Source organism: Sapajus apella, unplaced genomic scaffold (assembly GCF_009761245.1).
Source record: "Sapajus apella isolate SASKATOON/1434 unplaced genomic scaffold, GSC_monkey_1.0 scaffold68, whole genome shotgun sequence".
NCBI lineage: Eukaryota > Metazoa > Chordata > Mammalia > Primates > Cebidae > Sapajus > Sapajus apella.
In genome coordinates this window covers 5,184,847-5,201,160 of record NW_022437008.1, presented here as the reverse complement: position 1 = coordinate 5,201,160, position 16,314 = coordinate 5,184,847, and the positions used below count along the sequence as shown (strand labels likewise).

At 49.5% G+C, this 16,314-nt stretch overlaps 1 protein-coding gene across 3 annotated transcripts in view; it reads left to right on the top strand.

Moving 5' to 3' along the window:
* The window catches only part of WDR62 (WD repeat domain 62), a 47,947-nt gene that overhangs the window by 17,609 nt on the left and 14,024 nt on the right, over window positions 1-16,314 (top strand). For all 3 annotated transcript variants that reach the window (XM_032249477.1, XM_032249476.1, XM_032249475.1), the window contains exons 10-18: window positions 5,525-5,662; window positions 7,474-7,652; window positions 9,062-9,153; window positions 11,015-11,140; window positions 12,431-12,498; window positions 12,577-12,698; window positions 13,889-13,964; window positions 14,628-14,739; window positions 14,830-14,893. In XM_032249477.1, the coding sequence (XP_032105368.1) occupies window positions 5,525-5,662; window positions 7,474-7,652; window positions 9,062-9,153; window positions 11,015-11,140; window positions 12,431-12,498; window positions 12,577-12,698; window positions 13,889-13,964; window positions 14,628-14,739; window positions 14,830-14,893 (977 nt within the window). The remainder of the gene's footprint in view (window positions 1-5,524; window positions 5,663-7,473; window positions 7,653-9,061; window positions 9,154-11,014; window positions 11,141-12,430; window positions 12,499-12,576; window positions 12,699-13,888; window positions 13,965-14,627; window positions 14,740-14,829; window positions 14,894-16,314) is intronic.

Genomic DNA, 16,314 nt, shown 5'->3' with positions numbered 1-16,314 from the left:
TGTCTCTACTAAAAATACAAAATTAGCTGGATGGGTTGGCACATGCCTATAATCCCAGTTACTCAGGAGGCTGAGGCCGGAGAATTGCTTGAACCCAGGAGGCAGAGGTTACAGTGAGCCAAGATTGCGCCATTGCACCCTAGCCTGGGCAACAAGCAAAAACTCCATCTCAAAAAAAAAAGAAAAGTCATGTATATTTTTTTAGTACAAATTGGGATTTTAGAATCACAGGTTGAGTGTTAGGGATCCTCATAGCTATTGAGTTGTTGCTTCCAAAGCCTGGTTCTTAAGGACACAGGGGGTGGTGGAATTCGAATATCCCCAGTAACTCATTTGCTTTTTCCCACATTATACATGCGACAATCTGAAAATGACAACTATTCAATTCTGAAGACAGTTAAAACAATTGTATTGTGTATGTTCTCTCTATTCTGTCCAATTTTAAAAATAATTTTACTATATCTACAGGATCTGAATATGTAGCTATGATATACTATATTCTCTCCCTTTCGACCCCCATTTATTTTGGAATAGGGAATTTTATACGTGTGTGTGTGGGGGTGGGGGGGTAAAATATACATGACATAAAATTTACCATTTCATCTATTTTAAAGTGTACTATTCGGTGGCATTTAGTACACTTACAATGTCATGCAGCCATCATTACTCTAGTTTCAGAACATTTTCATCACCCACCCCTCCCCCAAAAAAATCCTGTATCTGTTAAGCAGTCCTTCCCATTTCCCACTCCTCCCATCCCTGGAAATGACTAATCTGTTTCTGTCTATGGACTTGCCTGTTCTGAATATTTCTTTTCTTTCTTTTTTTTTTTTGAGACGGAGTTTCACTCATGTTACCCAGGCTGGAGTGCAATGGCGCGATCTCGGCTCACCGCAACCTCCGCCTCCTGGGTTCAGGCAATTCTCCTGCCTCAGCCTCCTGAGTAGCTGGGATTACAGGCACGCACCACCATGCCCAGCTAATTTTTTGTATTTTTACTAGAGACGGGGTTTCACCATGTTGACCAGGATGGTCTCGATCTCTTGACCTCGTGATCCACCCGCCTCGGCCTCCCAAAGTGCTGGGATTACAGGCTTGAGCCACCGCGCCCGGCCTATTCTTTTTTTTTTTTTTGATGGGGTCTTGCTCGTCACCCAGGCTGGAATGCAGTGACGCAATCTTGGCCTACTGCAACCTCCACCTCCCAGGTTCAAGCAATTCGCATGCCTCAGTCTCTAGAATAGCTAGGATTACAGGCACATGCCACCATACCTGGTGAATTTTTTGTATTTTAGTAGAGACAGGGTTTCACCATGTTGCTCAGGCTGGTCTCGAACTCCTGTGCTCAGGCAGTGCACCTACCTCAGCTTCCCAAAGTGCTAGGATTATAGGTGTGAGCCACCATGCTGACCTGAATATTTCTTATAAATGAAATCATAGAATATGTGGGTTTTTGTGCCTGGCTTTAAGTTGGCATCATATTTTCAAGATTCATCCATGTTGTAGCATATGTTAGTACTTCATTCCTTTTTATGGCTGAATAATATTTCATTGTATGGAGAGCACCTTTTGTTTTCTGTTCATCAGTCAACAGCCACTTGGTTTGTTTCTACCTTACGGCTATTGCGAATACTACTGCTATGAACATACAAGTACAAACTTTTTTTTTTTTTTGCGATGGAGCCTCACTCTGTCAGACAGGCTGGAGTGCAGTGGTGCGATCTCCGCTCACTGCAACCTCAGGCTCCTAGATTCAAGTGATTCTTCTGCCTCAGCCTCCAGAGTAGCGTGCTACCAAGCCTGGCTAATTTGTATTTTTATTATTATTATTATTATTTTTTTTTTGAGACGGAGTTTCGCTCTTGTTACCCAGGCTGGAGTGCAATGGCGCGATCTCGGCTCACCGCAACCTCCGCCTCCTGGGTTCAAGCAATTCTCCTGCCTCAGCCTCCTGAGTAGCTGGGATTACAGGCACGCGCCACCATGCCCAGCTAAGTTTTTGTATTTTTAGTAGAGACGGGGTTTCACCATGTTGACCAGGATGGTCTCGATCTGTTGACCTCGTGATCCACCCGCCTCGGCCTCCCAAAGTGCTGGGATTACAGGCTTGAGCCACCGCGCCCGGCCCTATTATTTTTATTATTATTATTTTTTGAGGTAGAGTCTCCCTCTGTCACCAGGCTGGAGTACAGTGGTGTGATTTCGGCTCACTGCAACCTCCGCCTCCTGAGTTTAAGCAATTCTTCTGCCTCAGCCTCCCGAGTAGCTGGGATTACAGGCCTGTACCACCACACCCAGCTAATTTTTGTATTTTTAGTAGAGACGGAGTTTCACCATGTTGGCCAGGATGGTCTCGATCTCTTGACCTCATGATCCACCCACCTTGGCCTCCCAAAGTGCTGGGATTACAGGCGTAAGCCACCATGCCCAGCCTAATATTTGTATTTTTAATGGAGACAGGGTTGCACCGTGTTGGCCAGGCTGGTCTTGAACTCCACCTCAAGTGATCCACCCACCTCGGCTTCCCAAAGTACAGGGATCATAGGCGTGAGCCACCACACCCGACCTTCTAGTTCTTTCTTTAAGTTATATCACTTTGTTTCTGAGTTTTTCTAGGTTGGTTTTCATATCTTGGATCATTTTTAAAATATCTTTTACCTTCTTTTGAAATAGTAAGTTATAGTTTTTATCTTTTTTGTGAAAATATGTTTCTGGTGTGGTTTTTGGTTTTTTTTTTAATAGTAACTATTGGATTTGACCTTGGTCCTTTCCTGTTGTTCATTTTTATGTGATACCAGTTTTTCTGAAATTTTAGAAGTTGGTGTGCTTCAGGACAGTTTTTCCAACTTCACAAGAAAGAACTCTTGTCTTCTGTTTTTTTGGGGGGGACAGGTGGCCTGTTTTGTTTTGTTTTGTTTCTTTTTCAGAGAGTCTCTCACTCTGTTGCCTAGGCTGGACTTCAGTGGCACGATCACAGCTCACTGAAGCTTCAACCTCATAGGCACAAGCAATTCTCCTGCCTCAGCCTTCTGAGTAGCTGGGACCATAGGCATGCACTACAATGCCCGGCTAATTTTTTATTTTTGGCAGAGATGCGGTCTCACTGTGCTGCCCAGGCTTGTCTCAAACTCGGGCTCAAGCAATCCTCCTGCCTCAGCCTCCCAAAGTGCTAGGATTACATGCTTCTGTTATTTTTATAGTGTATGTCAGCCTGCTTTCTGATACTTCCTTTTTATGGTCCTCTTTATGTGTTATGTCTCTCCTTTAATCTGAATCTCCTGTTTATTTCTTCTGTCCCTGTTGTTATTGATCAATTTTGTTTCTACTCTCAGCAGTTTCTCTTCAGCGTGGGGCTTTGTCCTGAAGGGGAGCCCTGGCAGCTCAGTTTTGAGAGTTCACAGGATCTTCTCCGGTCCCTTTAGGCCTTACCCCTTGCATGCAAGCATTGCTGGGGTGGATGAAACCCACCCAGTTTCAGCTGCTGTTCATTTTGGCCCAGCGTGCTTTCCAATGAACACCTGTTGGCTGCTTTGGAATTACCCTGCTGCTGGGTCTGTCAGATGCCTCGTTGCGTCTCTCCCACATGCATGCTGATGTAGGTCTTGTGACTGGTGGTGGTTTGTCCCACACACTTGTATTTTGAGGGTGATGGGAATATTTTGTTACTGAGTTTTGCTATAACTATTGTCTGTAAGTTTGGGTTTTGCTGTCTGGTTGATGTTTTTCTTATGTGGTGATTTTGGGAGATTAAAAAAATTAATGCCAGGCCGGGCGCGGTGGCTTAAGCCTGTAATCCCAGCACTTTGGGAGGCCGAGGCAGGTGGATCACGAGGTCAAGAGATCGAGACCATCCTGGTCAACATGGTGAAACCCCGTCTCTACTAAAAATACAAAAAATTAGCTGGGCATGGTGGTGCGTGCCTGTAATCCCAGCTACTCAGGAGGCTGAGGCAGGAGAATTGCCTGAACCCAGGAGGCGGAGGTTGCGGTGAGCCGAGATCGCGCCATTGCACTCCAGCCTGGGTAACATGAGTGAAACTCCGTCTCAAAAAAAAAAAAAAATTAATGCCACTACTGTCATCTTCCTGGTTCTCAGTCTTCCATATTTTGAAATCTCTTTATATGGTGGCTGTTTGTCCCTTTCAGCTTCATTTTAAATATCTTTGGTTCTGTCTTTCAGTTCACTTAATTTTCTCCTAAATTATATCTAATCTTTGTTTTTTAGTATGTTTTTTATTAATTTCTAGAAGCAGCTCTATTTAGTTCTTTTTCAGCCCTGCTTGGTTAATCTTTATAATTTCTGGTTGGCTGCATACTTTTAATCTTGTCAAAATTATCTTTTAGGCTGGGCACGTTGGCTCACGCCTGTAATCCCACTACTTTGGGAGGCTGAGGTGGGCAGATCACAATGTGGTCAAGAGTTCGAGACCAGCCTGGCCAATGTGGTGAAACCCCGTCTCTACTAATGATACAAAAATTAGCTGGGTGTGGTGGCACACACCTGTAGTCCCAGCTACTCAGGAGGCTGAGGCAGAAGAATCGCTTGAATCTGGGAGATGGAGGTTGCAGTGAGCTGAGATGTCGCCTTGGCCTCCAAAGTGCTTGGATTACAGGCGTGAGCCACCGTGCCCAACCAGTCTTTTAGTTCTTTAAACATATTAGACATAGTTATATTCTGTCTGATAATTCCAGTTTGGGTGTTTTTGTTTTGTTTTTGGTTTTGGTTTGTCTGTCTGTTTTGAGACACAGTCTCATATGTTGGCCAGACTGGACTTAAACACCTGGCCTCAAGCTATCCTCCTGCCTCAGCCTCTCAAGTAGCTGGGACTACAGGCATGCGTCACCTCCCCTGACTTAATAATTTGAGTATTTGAAGGCTTGCTAGACTGTTGCTTCTGCTGCTGCTTGCTCATGGTACATTGTTTTCTTTTGTGCTTAGTGATGTTTGACTGAGTTCTGCATTTCCCTTGGAAGTTTATTTGAGGTTATGTGTTAAGGCCTAAGCTGAAGGTGGGACATGTACAATATATGGTAGCATTTTGTGTCCTTTTTTTTTTGCCTTGTTAATTTTTAGCATAGAAAGTATTACATGATACCTGTTTATCTGTAACTTACTTTTTTAAATTTTTTTTTTTTTTTTTTTTTTTTTTTTTTTGAGACGGAGTTTCACTCATGTTACCCAGGCTGGAGTGCAATGGCGCGATCTCGGCTCACCGCAACCTCCGCTTCCTGGGTTCAGGCAATTCTCCTGTCTCAGCCTCCTGAGTAGCTGGGATTACAGGCACGCACCACCATGCCCAGCTAATTTTTTGTAGTTTTTTAGTTGAGACGGGGTTTCACCATGTTGACCAGGATGGTCTCGATCACTTGACCTCGTGATCCACCCGCCTCGGCCTCCCAAAGTGCTGGGATTACAGGCTTGAGCCACCGCGCCCGGCTTTAAATTTTTTTTTCACAAAAATGCAACAGTAAGCCATAATGCTGTCATTGAGTCACCCTTTGCCTTGTCCTCTGGGGACTATAGGTATATCCTGAGTTTGAAGACCAGAGAGCTTGTTTGCCATCAGGATCCTTTCTGACTTGCTCTTCAGACAACACCATTCGCTTCTGGAACTTGGACAGCAGCCCTGACTCTCACTGGCAGAAAAACATCTTCAGCAATGTGAGTGGTTTCCTTTGTGAGCCATCTTTTTTTTTTTTTTGAAACAGAGTCTTGCTCTGTCACCCAGGCTAGAGTGCAGTGGCGCGATCTCAGCTTACTGCAACCTTCACCTTCCGGGTTCAAGTGATTCTCCTGCCTCAGCCTCCCGAGTAGCTGGGATTACAGGTGCCTGCCACTGTGCCCGGCTAATTTTTGTATTTTTAGTAAGAGATGGGGTTTCACCACGTAGGCTAGGCTGGCCCCAAACTCCTGACTTCATGATCCACCTGCCTTGGCCTCCCAAAGTCCTGAGATTACAGGCGTGAGCCACCGCGTCTGGCATGTGAGCCATCTTTCAGGAGAAATAAAGACCTACTGTAAGCATGGATGCAGGGGCAGGAGGGACTCTGATGGACCCTAGATGTTAGGTTCCACCAGGGCAAGAACTGGCAGCCAAGGCGGGTCCCTGTCTGCGTCCCTTCCTCTTGTTTCTGTTTCTCCTGCTCCCCCTCTGAGGTGGCATGGTGTGTCCCCTCTGATTCTCTGCCAGTTGGCTCCTGCTTTCCAGATATGTGGACACAGCCACTCCAGGCAGCCCCAACACACCCAGCAGAGGTGAAATTGCTTCCTAAGTCTTGAGGTGGAACTCCCTGGGAGAGCAGCTGATGAGCCCAGCCATTCCAGGGCTCCCTCTGTCCACTGGCTGCCACACAGTGAGGCCTCAGGGGAGTGCGGGCAGAATGCTGGCAAGAGCCATGATGGGAGGCTGGGGAGAAAAGTTTGCTGAAGGAATTTTGGTTACCATTGCGAGGCCAGCGAGGGAGCCTCTCTGGGAGCTGAGACCTGAGTCATGCATTCATTTATTCTGCAGATATTTATTAAGGTCCATGCCACGTGCTTTGCTGCATGCTAGAGACACAACAGTAACTAAGACTCTTCTCCTGCCCTGTGGCACACGCAATACAGTGAGGGCAGACAGTGAACTGACAGCCATCCATGTTATGCACAATCACAAGTGCGACAAGCACCATGAAATGTGCAGGGTGCTAGTAGGACATAGAGCAGCAGCATGTGAACTTGTCTGGGACATCCGGAGCAGCTTTCCATGGAAGGGACAGCTAAGTTGAGATTGGGAGGAGTAAAGAGGGAAGGGAAGAGGGTCAATACTTAGGCATTAGCCTGTACGAAGGCCGTGGGGTGGGAAACAGCTGGGTGAATTGGAAAACATGAAAGAGGCCAGTGCAATTGGAAATAAAAAGGCCCTCGATGCGGGAGGCTGTAGCAGGTGCACCTTTATTACTCCCCTCATTCCCCACCTAGTGCTGCTATCGTCTCCTCTGTACCTGTGACATACAGGCTGTTTTCGGCTGCACACGATAGAAAAACTCAAAAGAAGAGGTAAAAGTTAGGCTTCTGACTCATAAAAGTAGTCTGAGTCTGAAGGTAACCAGTTTAGACCATTCTGCAGGAAGCCCTTAGGGATCCAAGGGCCTTCCAGCTCTCTGTCATTTGAAGAAGTAACCTACGTCCTTGTAACCCAGTGTGGCTGTGGGGCTTCTGCTATCATATCCAAGTTCCAGGCTGCAAGATGAAGAAAAGACTTGGAAGAGTACATGCTTGCTTCATATTTAATTTTTCAGAATTTATTCACATATTCTCATCTAGCTTCAGGGGAGGTGAGGCGAGGAAATAATTATTCTGATTGGCGAAACTCCCAGCTCAAAATTAGAGTTGTGTTACTAATGAAGAAGAGACTGGCTGTGGAGAGACACAATTTCAGAAGTGCTTCTGAGCTGCTTGTGGTACTGACCTCAGCCCTGTCCTTCCTGCAGACCCTGCTGAAGGTTGTGTATGTGGAGAATGACATCCAGCACCTGCAGGACATGTCACACTTCCCAGACCGGGGGAGCGAGAATGGGACACCCATGGACGTGAAAGCCGGGGTGCGGGTCATGCAGGTCAGTCCTGACGGCCAGCATTTGGCTTCAGGCGACCGAAGTGGAAATCTGAGGCAAGTGGGTCCTGGCAGTGTCCAGCGTACACCTCCCAGCTCCAGCTCGGGTTCTCAGGGCGGTGAGCAGGAGCCCTGGCCTTGGCATTTCCTGCTGCCCATTGGGAATGAAGGGCTGTGAATAGCAATCTGGTAACCTGCCACCCTTGGGACCTTAAGCTCGGAAGAGGCTTCCAGAAGGGCTAGAGCAGGGTAGCTACCAGGACCTCAGCAGCTGAGATGTGCAGACTTTGCCTATAGAGTAAACAGGCAAGCTCATATGACTCTAGGGCAGAGTGACACTTTCACCAGCCACATAGTACCAGTGCTGAACTGCTCGTGAAGATGCCAGCTGGAAGAGGGTCCTGGTGGCCCTGAGAGAGGGATCATCAGGGTGGGATATCTGAGAGTTCAGGCTGCTCATGCGCCCTGTCAAGGTTTGTCAAGGTGTTACCAACCCAGTAGGTGCTAGTGGGACATAGGCCCTGTCCCTAGGGCCAGGTTTAAGATGACAAATGACAGCTGTGACCACCTGGGTGTTGGAGACACTGGAAATGGAAGAGAGTGGGGGGAACTAGAGGAGACAGAAAGGGGCAGCAGCCACCAGGCAGTCCCAGGAGAGCAGTTTCCAAGTTATCACATCTTCCTGTTGTCAAGAAGAACAGAAAGTGCTGAATTTATTTTTCTGTGAAATTGTATAATTTTTAAATACTGGCATCTGTTTTGATACCACTCACTATGCGAGACCAGCTCTGTGTCAGTGGGCTCTTCACACTGACATGGCACTGTCCAGGGTGGCAAAACGGTACCAAGAGCTAACATGGGATAGCACTCTTCTCCCTTATTGAGCGCTGGCCTGAACACCGTGTTGACCAATTTAATCCTCTCACCGACCCTCTGATGTAAGTGACGTTATTGGCACCAAGTGTCTGGACCAAGATCACACGGGTAGAATGGAGAAGCTGGGTTGACCTGATGACTGATTTCATTTGGGGAGAATGAGGAAGGTCTGGATTTGATACTCTTTTAAGAATGAGAGACTGGAATCAAATGTTCTCATCCATAGCTCCTATGCTGGACTATGCCCTCCGGCCCCTAACCCCTGGCTCCTGCCCCACCCCAGGAAACACCTCTGATGCAGCCGTGTGTGTGTGCCTGCCCCTCTATAGGACTGTCCTAGGTCCCTGGGGCTATGTTCTGGCTCATGCACCACAAGGGGCTGCTGTCTGCTGAGGTGCCCCCTGGCTCAACATGGCTCCCTTTATGATGGCAGTTTTCTAAGTGAGAAAAGTGGGTGTGCATCTCTAGAGTATTTGGCCATGATAAGGGGTTCTTATGTTGCTGGCCTGGCCATTCTGACCTTTCCTAGCAGTGGCAGAGCGCAAGGTGCTGGGGTGTGGGGGCGTTAGCAGGCAGTGTGTGTCTCCCAGGATCCACGAGCTGCACTTCATGGACGAGCTGGTCAAGGTGGAGGCCCATGATGCTGAGGTGCTGTGCCTGGAGTACTCTAAGCCGGAGACGGGTGAGCCCACAGCGGGGATGGAGTGGGGGTCAGGCAGGGAGGAATCCCCTTGGCAGAGCCACAGAAAGGGGTAGCTGGTGTCTGGTGGGACTGTGGATGGCAGCTGGGAGTCTTGTGTTTGGTAAGGGCCCCTGTTGCTGGACCCCAAAACCAGAGCGGCTGGGACTCAGCTTGACTTGCCCACTGCTGGTGCCAGCCCTCAAGCCAATGAGGTAGATGTATGAATGAGTGAATTCTGAATGAGCTCATCCTCTGCTGGAGAAGATAGATTGCTTGATAGTCATTCTTTTCTTTTTCTTTCTTTTTTTTTTTTTTGTTTGTTTTTATAAAATTTTTTGTATTTTTAGTGGAGATGGGGTTTCACCATGTTGGCCAGGCTGGTAGTGAACTCCTGACCTCAGGTGATCCACCCACCTCAGCCTCCCAAAGTGCTGGGATTACAAGTGTGAGCCACCGCACCCAGCCTAGGCATTATTTTCAAAAAATTTGAAGCCTATAGAAATATTGGGAGAATATTATAATGAACACCCACCTGGGCTTCACCCAGATTCCTCAAGTTTTTGTTTTTGTTTTTGTTTTTGTTTTGAGATGGAGTCTCACTCTGTCACCCAGGCTAGAGGGCAGTGGCACCATCTCTGCTCACTGCAACCTCCACCTCCAGGATTCAAGTGATTCTCGTGCCTCAGCCTCCCAAGTAGCTGAGATTACAGGCACCCACCACCATGCTTGGCCAATTTTTGTATTTTTAGTAGAGACGGGATTTCACCATGTTGGCCAGGCTGGTCGCAAACTTGAACTCAGGTGATCCATCCTCCCTGGCCTCCCAAAGTGCCAGGATTACAGGTGTGAGCCACTGTACCTGTTTTTTTGTTTTTTGTTTGTTTGTATGTTTGTTTTAATGGGACAGAGTCTCACTCTGTCACCCAGGCTGGAGTATAATGGCACCATCTCGGCTCACTGCAACCTCTGCCTCCCGGGTTCAAGCTGTTCTCCTGCCTCAGCCTCTCAAGAGTAGCTGGGATTACAGGCACCCCCACCACACCCAGCTAATTTTTGTATTTTTAGTAGAGACGGGGTTTTACCATGTTGTCCAGGCTGGTCTCAAACTCCTAACCTCAGGTGATTTGCCTGTCTTGACCTCCCAAAGTGCTGGGATTACATGGCATGAATCCCATGCCTGGCTCCTCAAGACTTTTTCTAGGCTGGGCACTATGCCTGTAATCCCAGCACTTTGGGAGTTATGGATTTGGTGGAATTGGGTCCTCATGTGATTTTCCCCATGCTCTTCTTTCATTCTCCCATGCCCCATGACCTGTGTCCCACCAACTTGTCTTTATACATCTCTTCATTCGGTTTGCCTCTCCTGATCTCCCCTCTGCCTTGGGTCATGTTGTTAAGCCTCAGGCCTAGCAAGTGACCAGAGTAGGGAAGGCTGGTGGCAGATGGGAGTCTGGCCACAGGCAGTCAATAGAACCTGGACAAGGCCCAGGCAGCCAGACCTCAGAGGGTAAAAGGGCAGTGGTTTCAGGAGAGACTGAGAGGTTGCCAGGGATTTACCTGGTGTGCCAAGGAGTTGGACCCAGCAGGCAAGAGTGCTGGGCTCTGCTGGGGTGTCTGCTGTGACTGACCCTGGAGGAGTACCCATCGAGACTCGCCCTCCCTGAACTGGTGGTGAGGAGGTGAAATGTCAAGGTGTAGGGGCCCTGGGAAAGACCACACAGAGCTGAGGAAGTGGCCCTTGCCAGGCTTGGGCCAAGTTGGCCCCTTTCTCCAGGACTGGGCAGCTCGGTCACACTGCCCTTTGGGAGGCCAGGGCACCCAAGCAGCCTTCAGGAACCAATCTCATCCTCTCCTCTCACAGGGATGACCTTGCTGGCCTCAGCCAGTCGGGACCGGCTGATCCATGTGCTGAACGTGGAGAAGAACTACAACCTGGAGCAGACGCTGGATGACCACTCCTCCTCCATCACCGCCATCAAGTTCGCTGGTGAGCCCCTTCCTTCCTGCTCCCTGTGCCTCGCTAGCTACCCTGCTAAAAAAGGATTTGCTCTTTTAACTCCCCTGTCAAATATGTATCCAAACAAGTGAATACGGTGTCTGTATACAATATAAAGAATAATGACCTGGGCAGGGAACGGTGGCTCACGCCCGTAATCCCAGCACTTTGGGAGGCTGAGGAGGGTAGATCACCTGAGGTCAGGAATTCAGGACCAGCCTGGCCTACATGGTGAAACACCATTTTTATTGAAAATAAAAAATTAGCTGGACATGGTGGTGCACCTGTAATCCCAGCTACTTGGAAGGCTGAGGTGGGAGAATTGCTTGAAACTGGGAGGTGGAGACTGCAGCGGGTCACACTTCCTCCCCTATATGGGGCTTACTCCCTTCTGTGAGCCAATGACTCTCCTTGAGCAACATCTAATATTTGTATGTCAGGCCTGGACCCTCTCTTGAATATTCTGTCATGAAGGAGCATGTCTGATGTGATGAGACCCTAAGAGTTTTATATTTGTTCTGCCTTTTCATGCTCACCAAACTCTTACTCCATAAAGAAATGAGAATAATAAAAGCAAGAATGCTTCTAGTACTTACCATGTTGCAGCCCCTATTCCAATGACTTCATACCACTCTCCAGGGAAGGGACTGTCACGACGCCCATTGTATGGACAAGAAGCTAAGGCTCAGAGGGGAGGCCCAGGTTTAGAGCTGTGTTTAACAGCTTTGACTCTAGCACCAGAGAATGCCTGAGTTCAGTCCTCCCCCTATCCTGTCTGTGTACCTTGGGACAAGGACTCTGTGAACCTCTGTGTTCATGCTTGTCCAGTGGAATCAGTGGTGAGCATTCAGGAAGATTAGGCCCATGCCCGGGGCCTGGCCTAAGGTTCGTGTGGATCTTGTAATTGATCTTGATGGCGTGAGCCTCCCAGCCTGTTTCCACTGGTCCCTGCTATAGTCCTGCCTCTACTCTGCTGCTGACGTCACCTATCTCAATCCCAGACTGGAGAACGTGTCCCTTCTTTGTCCCCAGCCTTTGTTTCCCTATATGTCCTTGCTCTGCAGAGCCAGCTGTGCCCACAGGTCCACCTGTGCTCCCTCACACACACAGCTTATATCTCACAGAGTCCCATCCAGACCCAGCACCCACCTCACCTCCTCCAGGAAGCCTTCCTAGATCCCAGCACACTTGATTAAAGGCCCTTGCAGTGGAGGTCCCCAGCTAGGATCCCCTGCCCATGTGGCCCAGCCCTGCCTAACACACAGCCACTTCCTCCCCCAGGCAACAGAGACATCCAGATGATCAGCTGTGGGGCTGACAAGAGCATCTACTTTCGCAGCGCCCAGCGGGTAGGATGGCATGGCCTCCTTGGGGACTGGGGTGGGGAGTTATCAGGGCATTCTCTGAAGGTCCTGCCACCCTGCCAGGGTTCAGATGGACTACACTTTGTCCGTACCCACCACGTAGCAGAGAAAACCACCTTGTATGACATGGACATTGACATCACCCAGAAGTATGTGGCCGTGGCCTGCCAGGACCGCAATGTGAGGTGAGGGGTGGCCCTGGGCCCTTAGCTGGACTGGGCCAGGCTGCTTTCTGAATAGGGACCGGCCTGGTCTGCTTTGTCCTAGGCTGGCTGCTTTCCTCCCTCTGTTCCTCTGGTCCCCAACAAGCTGGGAGGGGATTGAGGGACCCAGTAGATGTTTCTTGTTTCTTGTTTCTTTTTTTGTTTTGTTTTTTGTTTTGTTTTTTTGAGGCAGAGTCTCACTCTGTTGCCCAGGCTGGAGTGCAGTAGCGCCATCTTGGCTCACTGCAGCCTCTGCCTCCCAGGTTCATGTGATTCTCCTGCCTCAGCCTTCCAAGTAACTGGATTACAGATGCCCACCACCATGCCCGGCTAATTTTTTGTATTTTTAGTAGAGACGAGGTTTTGCCATGTTGGCCAGGCTGGTCTCAAACTCCTGACCTCAGGTGATCTGCTGACCTCAGGTGATCTGCCCGCCTCAGCCTCCCAAAGTGCTGGGATTACAGGCGTGAGCTACTGTGCCAGGCCACTACCTGGTATTTCTCTGAAGGTGGGCTCTCCCAGGCCTGGTCTCCAGGTCAGCAGAGGGCTTCCTTCTAGCTCTCCCTAGAGCCGGTGTGAGATGACTGAGGTGCTGATGTGGCACATAAACTCCTGCATTCATCCGTATTCTCTGAGCGCCTAGCTGGGCTAGATGGTGCTGGGGTCATGGCATTGGCCAGGATAGCCCCAGGCCCTGGACTTCGCAGTCCAGTGGAGGGGACACGGCTACCTCACAGCCACAGACAGTGACAGGACAGAGTGGTCAGAGATGGTGGAGCCCAGGGGCCCTGGGGAGACGCCTGACCCCACCTGGGGATCAAGCAGGACTTCCTGGAGGAAGAGACATCTGAGCCTGGGGAGGATGTGGAGGAGCGAGCCAGGGGAAGGCAGAAGGTAAAGGAGTGCAAAGAGGCTCTGCACCTCCTTCCTGACTCCTTCTTATGGGGTGCTGGGCACTGAGCTTGCAGTTTGTAGGGGAGATGGGCATTAACTCAGCGAGTACCCCAGGACACAACTTAAGCTTGAGATGGGGTTTCAGTTTAGGCATCAGATGGGAACAGGAGGTAGCAGGGGGCTTCCAGGGGAGGGGAGAACAGCAGGAGCCAGAGGGTGAGGTGGTGCTGGGGGGAGGGTGGGATCCTGTTTGCCACAACATGCCCCTACTTCCCCAGAGTCTACAACACCGTGAATGGGAAGCAGAAGAAGTGCTACAAGGGCTCCCAGGGTGATGAAGGGTCCTTGCTGAAGGTGAGGATTTGGGGCCCCCTGTCTGCTGCCTTGATGGGCCACCTGGTGCCCTTGGTGCTTCCTCAGTGCACCACACTGGCCAGCACCTTCTCAGGCCTGGTTAAACAAGGATGCTTGTGAGGGGGTGGGGAGAGTGATGACAGCTGCGTTTCCTTTATTTACTGAGACTTTACCCAAGTGGGGCATCTAAGTTGGTTCCATTTTGAGTGGCAGCAGAAGAATCAGAAGCATGGACTCCCCTCCTGGCTTGCCCACACCAGCCATGGATCACGCAGGACAAGGGGGGACCTTCTTGGAGCCTCTGGTCTAGGACAGTTGTTATGGGTTCAGGCTCTGCCTCAGGTTGACTGTGTGACCTTGGGCAAGCATTATCTCTTGAGCCTGTTTTATGCCCTGTAAAATGCACATAAAGACAGCTTGGCTCATGGACTTGTTCTCTGCAGGAGTTCATTTTGCACACATTCAGTGCTTAGCACAGGGCCTAGTTACTGTTGTTACTGCTGCAGTGGTGGCTAATTTCTTCACTTGCTGAATAGGAGCGGCAGCTCCTGCCCTGCCAGGGTTCCATGTGCTGTGCATCCAGCACGGGGGAGGAGGGTCCCAGGCCTCACCATAAGGAAGAAGCAGGCAGCTGGAGTAACATGTGGGTCCCTTTCCTGGCAGGTCCATGTGGATCCCTCAGGTACCTTCCTGGCTACTAGCTGCTCTGACAAAAGCATCTCAGTGATTGACTTTTACTCGGGCGAGTGCATTGCCAAGATGTTTGGCCATTCAGGTGGGTGTGCCACGCTGCTCGGGATGCCTGCCCACCCACCCACAGCCTCTGCCTCTGAAGGCAAGTTCAGCCTCTCTGTTTTGTTTGCAGAAATTATTACCAGCATGAAGTTCACCTATGACTGTCATCACTTGATCACAGTATCCGGAGACAGGTGGGACAGACCTGGAGGCTACCCCTGGCCAGGCCTCCCTCTGGGAGTGGGTGGGACATGGGCCATAGGAGAGTTGTGGCTCAGATACCATGACCACTGCACTCAGCCTGCCTGTGTAGAGAGCGTTTCTGAGCTGCCCAATTTGAATTGTGTGAGTTTTGGTGTCACACCCAGCTGCGAGTTCAGATCCCAGCTCTAGGCTGGGCATGATGGCTCATGCCTATAACCCTAGCACTTTGGGAGGCTGAGGCTGGTGGATCACTTGAGCTCAAGAGTTCGAGATCAGCCTGGGCAACATAGCAAAACACCATCTCTACAAAAAAATTAGCCAGGTGTGGTGGCACATACCTGTAGTCCCAGCTACTCAGGAGGGGAGAGACATCCTAAGCCTCGTAGGTAGAGGTTGCAGTGAGCCCAGATTGTGCCAGTGCACCCCAACCTGGGTGACAGAGTGAGACCCTGTCTCAAAAAAAAGAAAAAATCTAGGCCAGGCATGGTGGCTCATGCCTGTAATCCCAGCACTTTGGGAGGCCGAGGCAGGCAGATCAGCTGAGTTCAGGAGTTGGAGACCAGCCTGACCAACATGGAGAAACCCTGTCTCTATTAAAAATACAAAATTAGCTGGGCATGGTGGCGCATGCCTGTAATCCCAGCTACTTGGGAGGCTGAGACAGGAGAATTGCTTAACCCAAGAGGCAGAGGTTGTGGTGAGCTGAGATTGTGCCATTGCACTCCAGCCTGGGCAAGAAGAGCGAAACTCCATCTCAAAAAAAAAAAAAAAAAAAAAAAACTAAACAAATTCCAGCTCTGTATCTTATTTTCTTGTCACCTTGAACAGGTTATTTCCCCTCTCTGAGCTTCAGTTTGCTCCTCTGTAAATGACAACATCATTTACCTTGAAAATTGTATGGTGAGGCCGGGCGTGATGGCTCAACGCCTATAATCCCAGCACTTTGGGAGGCTGAGGCAGGTGAATCACCTGAGGTCAGGAGTTCCAGGCCAGCGTGGTCAACATGGAAAAACCCTGTTTCTACTAAAAATACAAAATTAGCTGTGTGTGGTGGTGCATGTGCCTGTAGTCTCAGCTACTCAGCGGGGGCTGAGGCACAAGAATGACTTGAACCTGGGAGGTAGAGGTTGCAGTGAGCCATGATTGCGCCTCTGCACTCTAGCCTAGGCGACTGAGCAAGACTCCATCTCAAAAAAAAAAAAAAAAAAAAAGGAAAAGAAAATTGTGTGGTGAGAAATGAATGAGATGATATACATACATTCTTTAGCATATGGGTGGTGCTCAAGGAAGTCCCTTTTGTCAACTCCCTTTGATTTACTCCAGTTCTTCCCCACAGCCCCCTTCCTCAGGTCTTGAGGCCTCCCTAGTAGGCCCTGGTTTGCTGGCATGCCCCAGACCTGAGGCCGAGGGT